The sequence below is a fragment of the Oreochromis aureus genome, linkage group 11 (genome assembly GCF_013358895.1).
Source record: "Oreochromis aureus strain Israel breed Guangdong linkage group 11, ZZ_aureus, whole genome shotgun sequence".
Lineage (NCBI taxonomy): Eukaryota > Metazoa > Chordata > Actinopteri > Cichliformes > Cichlidae > Oreochromis > Oreochromis aureus.
The window spans coordinates 21,588,404-21,599,805 of NC_052952.1; the positions used below are offsets into that span (position 1 = coordinate 21,588,404).

An 11,402-nucleotide genomic window follows, 5' to 3' on the forward strand; every position below is an offset into this window, starting at 1 on the left:
TGCTAGCGGCACTAGCTAGCTAGCCGGCTATCAGCAACACGTAAGAGAACTGCTGCTAAATAAACTACACCTAAACTCGGTTTATATCTGACCCAAATAGAGTGCAGGTCATAACTTCTTACCTGAAATTCAGTTCACCTCACGCTCCTGCCTTCGCTTTCCCTGATCCACGATTGACCTCCGCGTTAGCAATCGCCTGCCCGGCCTCATATGTCTCGTTGGCGGCATGTCCTTTCTGTCACACACCGGTGGGTAGCTGCCCTCTGTTGTAGCTCCACCACCAAACAACTCAGTTATTTTTTCCACATCGACCAGCATCATCAGCCCATATAAACGAAAAATAAGTCCAGCTAAGACACAGACCCTTGCCGAGCGATCGGGCGATTAAACAAATTTTAGCCACCTCACTATCAGCCAAGCCTGGGTGGTTTTTCACGAAGGGTCGCTAGCCGCGCTAGCTAGCTAAGCTAGCGGCGCTAGCTAGCTAGCTAGCCGGCTATCAGCAACACGTAAGAGAACTGTTGCTAAATAAACTACACCTAAACTCGGTTTATATCTGACCCAAATAGAGTGCAGGTCATAACTTCTTACCTGAAATTCAGTTCACCTCACGCTCCTGCCTTCGCTTTCCCTGATCCACGATTGACCTCGCGTTAGCAAACACGGACGATCGGCGGTAGCCTCACCGCCTTGTATGTCTCGTCAGCGGCATGTCCTTTTTCTGTCACACACGGTGGATAGCTGCCCTCTGTTGTAGCTCCACCACCAAACAACTCAGTTATTTTTTCCACATCGACCAGCATCATCGGCCCATATAAAGCGAAAAATAAGTCCAGCTAAGACACAGACCCTTGCCGAGCGATCGGGCGATTAAACAAATTTTAGCCACCTCACTATCAGCCAAGCCTGGGTGGTTTTTCACGAAGGGGCGCTAGCTAGCTAAGCTAGCGGCTTAGCTAGCTAGCCGGCTATCAGCAACACTTAAGAGAATTGTCGCTAATATGGGATGTCTTGATAAAACGAGCAGATATTTGAAGTTTACACACCTACATTCTCGCCTGAAAATATCTTAAAAGTGTATTTTGTGACCTAGAAACACGAATAAAAGACATAAAACGAAGTGGTGTCCGCCATTGTTTAACTCGGCAGAGGGGTGCTATGAATTATGGGATATGGAGTTTTGTAACAAGCATACAGATTTTCAGCCGTACTACTCCCGGTATACCACTAGAGAGAGCCAACCCACCACAAATAAAGTCTGTTTCTATGGAAATTGGCCTAAATTTGCACTAAAATCTAAATATTTCAAAAACTATAAAAGTCATAAACACCAAAAGTGTATACCATACTAGTCCAGCTCCAGCCGCACAAAATGATCTAACATATGTAACCCTATTTTCAAAACTGTTTGGCAGAGAAGCGGGAAAATTTTCACTAAAATATTAATATTTAAAAACTATAATAGTTATAAACACCAAAAGTCATAGCACACCATTCCTGATCCAGCCGCACAAAATGAGGTAACATATATGAAGCTTGTCTCAAAACTGCGAGGCGAGTTTCGCTGCAAAATTTCAGGCGGAAACTGAAGAATAATAATAATAACTAGAAAGCGAAAATTTCAGAAGAAATTTTATGTGTGCCTATGCCGCTGCGAATCAGTGTAGTTTGACATTCATACGGCTACAGAGAGCAAAACTCAGAAGAGCAGCCATTCTCCACCGTGAACTATGGTAAAAACAAACACCGCTCGCGCCTCACAGATGACAGCTTACAGTTTTGGGTAAAGATGAAGTGACTTTGCACAGCCCCGATTTGCAGATGCTGTGCACACAGGTTCATGAGCAGAAGTCCCATTGTACCACGGCAGACCCGACAATGTTTGCATGAACACTCTTTGAAGCATTACGTTATGGACCACTTTTCACACATGCTTGGTGTACCCACACAGCCGGCTGTAGCTTTTCAACTGACAGCCCGACACACACCCAAAAACAGCCGAAAGAGCACAGACTTTACGCCCGTGGGTCCACCTCCCCTGCAGCGGCACTGCAGACCACGCCCGCCACACACATCAAACAAGTAAAATAAATATTTATGCACTTTTGCATTTACTTTTTGTTTTTGTTATTTTTACACAGTAAATGATTAACAATGGTCTACAGCCAAACTTGTGTATTATTATACAAACTTTGGTTGTAAGATGCAGATAACTATTTAATAAAAAGCTAAATATTTTATACGAGAGTAAGAAAGAAAAGTATATCTTTGTGTCCCCTTTCCTGTTAATGCCCTACCTGGCCCCTGGCAAAAGCTTTGCTAGATCCGCCCCTGCACAGTTACCAGCTGTCAGCTACACAAAAACAGGAGCTGGGTGTTTATTTGTCTCTGAGAAACAGTTCATAACTTCCTTCAACTCATTCATGTCACCTAAAGCAGGGCTCGCAAAATTTCAAAATCCTGGTAGCCCTTCGGGAGGCACTCTTCAGTTTTTGGTAATAAATTTAAGTAGCCCGAATAAAAAAAAAAGAGGACAATTTTTGATTGATGTTTTGTTTCCTTTACAATATTATACATTAAAGTATAATACTGTAAAGGAAACAAAACATCAATCTAAAAATATTTAAAACACAAATTACAACAACAATTTCAATCATCAACTCAAATATTTGGTTCTAATTGAACAAATTTCTATGAACTTGTAAGAACTGTACAACAGGAATCAGTCTGTGTCAGATCCTTATTTTTGACATTTCCACTGAAATCACAGGTAAGAGGCAAGTGCAACCAAGATCTAGGCCATTTGCTTTTTTGAAGTTTGCAAAGACTGCTAAATTTTGTCAGTGGTAGTTCACTCTTTGCAACATAGTAGGCTGTTCTAAACAGATTTTTCAGGACTTCTTGTTATGCTTGGTTTATTTTTAGTATGCTTTTTGCAATTGGTGTTTGTTCTGGGAAAGATATTGCAGACTGGGCAATAATGCATTTCTTGCATTTGTCATGGGTTCTGATGGGGTCTTTCTTAAAATGACTGGTCCCAGTAACAAAGGCGCTTGTCGACTCAGAAATCGAGGGAAACTCACAACACACCCGGCAGAACATGAGGTTATTTAGCTCGTCGTATTCCAGCCACATAAATTCTTTAGTCCATGAAACCATAAAGCTGCGCTTTCTTTTTCCCTCATAGTCTGATTTGTCATAACTTTTCCGTTTTGTGGTTGGCTTTTCTTTGGCTGCCCTTCTTCACCCTGACCTCTCTTGTTTGGCTCTGCAGAACTAAAATACCTGCTTAAATCCATCTGCTCTTACATGCATATTTACATAACGATCAGCAATTCTCTGCGTAATCAGCCTCTATCACGTTTAAGCTTGCTGCAGGAGATTTCACTTGTCATGTTTGATAGTAAGCTAACGATTGATAAGACGATGTCAGAGGAAGTGGTGTGCAATTAATCTGTGACTTACCAATTAGTGCTGTCGCTCTCTACACACAGTTAGCGCAAAGTGAAAGTGAAAGAAAAAAAACAAGCGCAAATTCAAACGCGATTTCAATGTGTCACATATTGACAGTGGCTCATCGATGCCGATGACATAATTACTCAGCTACATTTGCGAAAGAATGCAAAAGCATTGACATATCTTTCCCTCCCATGATAGCCCGACGGGCAGGGCTGAGATCGATTTTGGTAGCCCGACTGAAAAATCGCTAGCCCCGGGACGTCGGGCTAGCGATTTTGCGAGCCCTGTAAAGGGTAAACCTGTTTCTCCATCACCAGTTCAGCTCTGATGATTCAGTAAGGACATCTCCTGGTTTGGACCAGCCGCAAAATTAAAATCAAATGAATTCTAACAACAGCTGATCAAGCTTAAACGTGCTGCTGTTGTTTAGCGCGATAAACAAGAGCTTAAAAGCCGATCGTTGATCAGTTTCACGATTGAAGTTGCAACAGGCCAGAGAATGACAGGGGAGGCTTCATAACGACAGAATAAATTGTAATATTTTCTCTGAATGTGGGACGATTCCGTTTTGTGCGGCAACTCTACGGACTAACCGTTATGAATAAAATAAAGTTCAACGTCAGTAACTTAGCGCGCACACAGCTCTATAGAAACTCCTGTGCAATTCATAACTTCTTACCTGAAATTCAGTTCACCTCACGCTCCTGCCTTAGGTTTGCCTGATCCACGATCTACCACCGGTCGATCGGCGGTCCCTCGCCGCCTCCTATGTCTCGTTCCGCATGTTTTTCTGACACACACCGGTAGATAGCTGCTCTCTGTTGTAGCTGCGCGTTAGCCAAGACCAAACAACTCAGTTATTATTTCCACATCGACCAGCATCATCGGCCCATATAAACGAAAAATAAGTCCACCTAAGACAGTCTGTTGGCGAGCGAACAGGTGATGGTCAGCAGTCTCACTGAAGGCAAGCCCGGGTGCTCGAAGGGTCGCTAGCCACGCTAGCTAGTTAGCCCGGCAACATCGTCAGATATAATATGGGATGTTTTGACAAAAACGAGCAGATATTTGAAGTTTACACACCTACATTCTCGCCTGAAAATATCTTAAAAGTTCATTTTGTGACCTAGAAACACGAATAAAAGACGTTTAAAACGAAGAGGTGTCCGCCATTGTTGAACTCGGCAGAGGCGTGCTATGCATTATGGGATATTGAGTTTAAAACAAGCATACAGATTTCGGCCGTACTACTCCCGGTATACCACTAGAGAGAGCCAACCCACCACAAATAAAGTCTGTTTCTATGGAAATTGGCCTAAATTTGCACTAAAATCTAAATATTTCAAAAACTATAAAAGTCATGAACACCAAAAGTGTATACCATACTAGTCCAGCTCCAGCCGCACAAAATGATCTAACATATGTAACCCTATTGTCAAAACTGTTAGGCAGAGAGGCGCGGAAAATTTTCACTAAAATATTAATATTTAAAAACTATAATAGTTATAAACACCAAAAGTCATAGCACACCATTCCTGATCCAGCCGCACAAAATGAGGTAACATATATGAAGCTTGTCTCAAAACTGCGGGGCGAGATTCGCTGCAAAATTTCAGGCGGAAACTGGAGAATAATAATAATAATAATAATAATAATAAATCCGACGAATAGTAATATGTGTGCCTCTTTCCATAGGCACACATAATAATAAATCCGACGAATAGTAATATGTGTGCCTCTTGTCATAGGCACACATAATGAAAATACCTCCTTCACATTTTTGAAAGCTGTCCAGTGAGACAGTCTGGGGTATCTGACAGGTTGATTCTGGCCTTGTGTTTGACAACCCTGGTTTATGGTAACTTAATGGTAGCGTCTTAATTCTCTGTGTGCTGGCGTGTCTTTTGAAGCTATAACCGGAGGGGTTGTTAATCCTCCAATATGCATAGATCAAAAATCATTATCACAAAAAGAACCACTTGAGAGATCAGCACTGAAAAACGGGGTAGTAATAAAACTGCACTGCAAATGTCAAAACCCCCAGGCAGAGATCTGAGAGGAATAAAGAGCTCAGGGAGCAATAAAACATATTAAAATTTAAATATGATGTCGCTTTTTTGCATTTTGGCGACACCCTGTGGCCTCAGCTTCATTTGCAGAATGCATGGCGCAGCGATGTAGCATGGAAAACGCAAGACACATTACCGAGTATGAATGCCTGGTGAAAAGAAAGCTACTATAATTTTAATAATGAGGCCACGTAAAATTTTCCACTTAACTAACCAAAACAATGTGTTCATATGCTAAATATAAATCATTCTCTTGTTGCTAAACAATTTCTGATACAAAATGTAATCTAAACAATTCATTTTTTTAAAGCTCTGTGATATAAAACTACTTTTTTGGGTGAAATTCCGTGTTTATTTTCAAAATACCTGATAAAAACATAATCCTTCTAGTATTTTACTCAATGTACTAATTTGCTTAAATTCTTATAACTAAATTAAACCAAAAAGATGCGAACTAGCACCAGGTGAACTCGAGAAAAGCTCATTTTCTGTTTCTACCACTGGAGGCGCTATCCTATATCATTTGAGCTGTTCGGACAGGAAACGCATGCTCTCTAACCAATCAAGCGCCTGAGATCTTAGCGCACAGCTTATCGCGAGACCTCGGATCTTCCTTTTCCCTTTTCGCTCTGAGTCCAAGATGGTAGGTCTTGCTAACAGAATTTCTAAAACACGATAGTCAGACTATCCGCGGTCATCCTCTGAATTAAACCACCTGATGTTTTAGATGAAAACATTTACACGTTATAAACATACTTTATGTCCGATTCGTGCTAAGATTTCGTGTGATTTGACTTTATAATTCACATCAGCCTATATTCTTGGGAGCCGACACCGGTGGTAGCTTTACGCCTTCAAGTTGAGAATAAGTCAGATTTACAATGGGTTAAAGATGCCAAATATTATCACAGGTCACAGTTTATTTTTGTCCCAGTTTTAACGTATGTGTCGTAAGATCAGAAGTTTCCTTTTTGACACTATGTGCATGTTTGCTGTGCCGTTCAGAGTTAGCGGTTAGCTGCAGAGTGTCAACGTGTGTATCGGCCGCAGTTATGTGTATGAATATGAGCTATGTAGTGTGTAATATCCATCTTAAATGTATGTTATTTTGTTTTCGGTGTTATATTTTTTATTTTAAAGATAAACAGTTGAGGTTAGATGTATGAGGTGTTCTTGGTCAAGATTATATGTTCTTCTTACCTGATTAATATATGAATCTGCTTGTAATCACTTTTCCAGGGAGTCGACATCAGGCACAACAAGGACCGTAAGGTGCACAGGAAAGAGCCAAAGAGCCAGGATATCTATCTGAGGCTCCTGGTCAAGGTAAGATTAATTTCTAGGTGTCTGAAGTTTGAAATGGTAGCTTGTGCATTTTAATGATTGAACAGTCTAAAACCTGTATTCCTGATCTTCCTGGTGTTTTTTCCTTAAACAGTTGTACAGGTTCTTGGCCCGCCGCTCCAATGCTCCCTTCAACAGGGTCGTCCTGAGGAGGCTGTTCATGAGCAGGACCAACAGGCCTCCCATTGCTGTCTCCCGCCTGGTAGGTCTTTCTTCCTCTCACTTTGATTTTCACACATATATCCTCCTGTTTGCTTTTGCTATGGTGTCCAGGTTAATGGCTTAGTCTTCAGCATCCCTAGCCTGATGTACCGAACTGTGCGGTGAACCTAAAATAAAGCTGGAAGAGGGCTATCAGGGCTTCTCTAAGGTTATGAATTTTATACTGTACATGGGAGTAATGTAGTATTCCTTTTTCATATGAGAGATACACTGATTGCAATTTACTGATTCAGATTTCCAATTTTTTTTTGTGTATTTCCTTTCTAAGGACTACAATTGACAGCATATACTAACAAAATTAATTCTTTAAGGAAGAAGTTACTCTTATAATAAAAGAGGCTCACTTTACAGTTTCAGAAAGTTACAGGATCTTAACTCATTTGAACAAATGAAACAAAATTGGTCTGCCGATGGAAAGAGGTAGAAAAATTTAATGGAAAATGAGTTGTTGTATTCCTACTTTTACCTGACAGATTTTATCACACCAATCAAAGCAGGTTCAGCAGAATTGTGTAAGAAGACAAATGTCGGGTACTGGAATAATAATGTCGCTCATTGCCATAATTTTCAATAAAATGTTTAGGTTTTGGTTAGATTTGGTTTGTCTGGTATGAACATTCCTGACATAAGTGGACAACTTATTGTTTTCACTCACAGTGAAACCCACATTCGCAGCATGTCCAGTATAGCTGTGAGTGTACAAGTGCAACTTCTTTTCTGCAGGACCGTGCACGTGTTGCGCATTCATGAAATGGACAGCCTCGTAGTCGGTCATGTAGGAGACTGGTCACAGCCGAGAATGCTGGAAAGTTAGCAGATTATGCACCCTCGATCGGTGTATCTCTGCTACTCTTTCCATTTAGTTTTTAATGCGTCTCTAGAGATTCTGTAAAACAAATCACTGGATTTTTATTTTAGTGATCCCTGTTATCAGTTCTCTAATCACACACTGATTTGCCTCAATTTATTCTTTTTTTTTTTTTGTTTATTTTTTCCCTTAGATCCGTAAGATGAAGCTTCCCGGTCGTGAGAACAAAATTGCTGTCGTCGTGGGAACAGTCACTGATGATGTCAGGATTCAGGATATCCCCAAGCTCAAGGTAGGCCTTACATTTAAGAAAAAACAGTTCAAGTTCACTCCCACCCCCACCAGAAAATGCATTTACTAACTGCTTCTTCAACATTGTAAAGCTGGCTTTAAACAAAAAAAACAAAAATCTCAAATCAGACCTCACCTCCTGCTTGCTGTCCCACAGATCTGTGCTCTGAGGGTTACTGATGGTGCCCGCCGTAGGATCCTGAAGGCAGGAGGTCAGGTGATGACCTTCGACCAGCTGGCTTTGGCTTCTCCCAAAGGACAAGGCACAGTGCTGCTGTCAGGTAACTGAACATGTTGAGTTGGAGGTCTTATTTTTCAAACGAGCTGTTAGCACTGGATACCCTAGAAACTGGCCAATAAGGAAGATGAACCAGATAACAGCTTAAGTGTGCAGTTTGCTGAAGCTGTAGTGGTTGAGCTTCAGTGGCTATTGGAGGCTAAGAATACACTGCCGTGGATGAGGATTGTACATCAAACAACAATGTATTTTTCTGCTTTTAATTGCAGTCAATATCTTATTTCTGAAAGGCTAAGACAGTGTTCTCCTATCTTAAACCACATAAGATTTGGTCACCTGACTTTTTTTGAGGGAATTTTCAGTCATTATTGTCATTAGAGATAACCAAGCATTAAATTTTACTCATTTAAATATTGGTACAACCAAAAAAATTGGCAAATAACACCAATAATCACATGCAATAAGAACTGATGACTGGGTTGAAGTTCAGTATCTTTCCAGAGCAGTTTGCTTGTTTCTGATTCTTTATTTTATTGTTTGAGAATGTTAAGTTTTAATTTAGTTTTTTGTTAGTTTCAGTGTTAGTTTTATACTTGATTATTATGTGGATATTGTATGCCCGAGGTACAATTTTTAGGATAATCATTAACAGGTTTTAAGTAGTAGAATTGAAACTGGTAGAATCACATTCTTGAAGACATCCAAAGTCTTGTTAGGCAAGCTGTGATTACACATTTTACCAAACCAACAAATACTAAAACTAAGGACATGTCCTCTTGTTATATTATTATAGTTTTCTATTACTTTAGTTCAGTTCACATGTAAACTTTTAGTTTAGCTTAGGTAATTACGTACTATAATGTTGCAGAATTGTGTTAAACATTTGTCATCGGCTTTTTTTTCTTCCTCAAATAGCCTTGATAATTACATTAAATAAGTGCAAATATTAGTTTTTAGGGTCTGTTACACTCTTAAGGCTTTCAGTCTTCTTGTTCCTTCAGGTGTTCAGTATATCTGGTAAGGATGTATCAGTGTGATATTTGCCTCTTGATTCAAACAGCTTTATCTAGTATTGGCGGTTCGATTCATTTGTGTTTAATTTGTCACACCTCAGCAGCAGTTCACTGTTTGATACAGGTAGAGATGCATAGCATGTAGGAAGCGAACAGCAGTTAGGACGTGCGTCACACCTTCTCTCTGTCTGAGTAGTTCATGATGTTCTCCTACAAAAAAAACAATTATTCCCAACATCTTTCTCAGTTAGGGATGCAGCTTATTGATTTTACACTTGAATTTATATTCAGCATCAGCAGACACCTGAAGTTGGGGCATTATAACTTGGAAAAACTTGCATTGGTGCTTCCCTAATATTTACAAATCTAGTCTGTACTAAAATGTGATTCTTGAACTTAATTTAATGTCTGACATAAGAAAAAGGAAACATGCAAATTATATATATTTTTTAAAAGAATACTTAAAGTAAATTTGAGTTGGAGGGATGTTTGATTGGAACTGGATCTGGGTCTCCCATCAGTTATGACTTGTATGTATATATAATTGTATGTGTATATAGATATATTAACCTTTAATATCGTCTTGTCCTCCAGGACCCCGTAAAGCCAGAGAGGTTTACAGGCACTTTGGAAAGGCTCCTGGAACCCCTCACAGCCACACCAAGTAAGTGTACATCTGATGTGAAGTTGTTGTTGTAAATAAGTACTTAGCCTCTAACTAAAGCTGGTTATGTGCATGTACTCAGGACTGCGTTGAGAGAATCAGTGAGACCATTGTCCACACTTGCCTTAACTTGCCCTCTCTCATCTGTAGCACACATAAGGAGATTATAAGCCTCATGGTTCTCTAATCACTATTTAGTTTTAGCAGGAAGTTACATCTTCAGAATGATGTCTGGATACAGTTTTGTGCTCTTGTGATTAAGTTTTTGATGTTCATCATACTCACACAGCTGTGAGAAGGGCTTCCAGTGCATGTGTGAAAACTGCTCGAGGGATTCTCAGTAGTCCACTGTTGCTTCATGCTTTAATGCCCAGGCGTCCACAGAGGCCAGAATTAAAAGATTTCCTTATTCTGGCATGCTTTTTTAAATAGGTTTACGTTCAGACTTAGTAAATACACATCCAGCTGTATACCACTGTAGCTGTTTCTTTGGCTCATCTTCTAGGACGAGATTGCAAAAGTGAATTCTCTGCCCTATTAAAAGCATGAAGTGAAGTGGTAAACACTTGAGTCATAATTAGCAAATTAATCTTAAAGGTGCTAGATATGGTACATCTCTCTTGATTTAATCAGTGTTTGATGTTTTTACTAACAATAAGGTTTGAGGAGTTCAGAGGTGCTGTTGGTTGTCAATGTAGAACAATGTCTTTCACACATGTTAATAATGATGTTATAAAACGACTCTTGAGGTAAATCAGAAGACCCCTCAAAACTACTTTGTATTTACTGTTAATGAAACCTACCTTTAACAAGTAAAGACATGTGAGGCTGATGTAAGGTAATGATGCATTGATGTAAAATGTGTTCCCAAACAAAATAAATTCCAGCACTTTGTCCTAAACAAATGAAGCTCTTAGGATGATGTATGATCCATCAACATAGCTGGATTGTGACTCACAGGATGATGTAAAGGCCCAGCTATGAAAGGCTTCATTCAAATACCTGCTTCAGTCTTTTCCCACTGGAAAAATAAGAAATTGATTTTTACCACTGTCACGGAGTTCAAGGGACAAATGGAACTTAATTTGATGTGTTAGACCTGCTAAATTTAAACCCTTTTGTGTCTTTCTCCAGACCCTACGTCCGCTCCAAGGGCAGGAAGTTCGAGAGAGCCCGTGGTCGCAGAGCCAGCTGCGGCTACAAGAACTAATGCGTTTTTGTTTTCACTCTGATACCAATAAAAGGCTGGTTGTACAAAATGTCTTCTGTGTTTTTGTTTGAGTGCTTGCTCTCC

At 40.0% G+C, this 11,402-nt stretch overlaps 1 protein-coding gene across 1 annotated transcript; it reads left to right on the forward strand.

The window, feature by feature from the left end:
• The first annotated feature begins 6,090 nt into the window (after positions 1-6,090).
• On the forward strand, positions 6,091-11,367 carry rpl18 (ribosomal protein L18). The gene is made up of 7 exons (XM_031734101.2): positions 6,091-6,171; positions 6,768-6,854; positions 6,967-7,074; positions 8,096-8,194; positions 8,351-8,474; positions 10,039-10,108; positions 11,243-11,367. The coding sequence occupies exons 1-7, from the start codon at positions 6,169-6,171 to the stop codon at positions 11,316-11,318; spliced, it is 567 nt and encodes a 188-aa protein (XP_031589961.1). The 5' UTR covers positions 6,091-6,168; the 3' UTR covers positions 11,319-11,367.
• Positions 11,368-11,402: the final 35 nt, after the last annotated feature.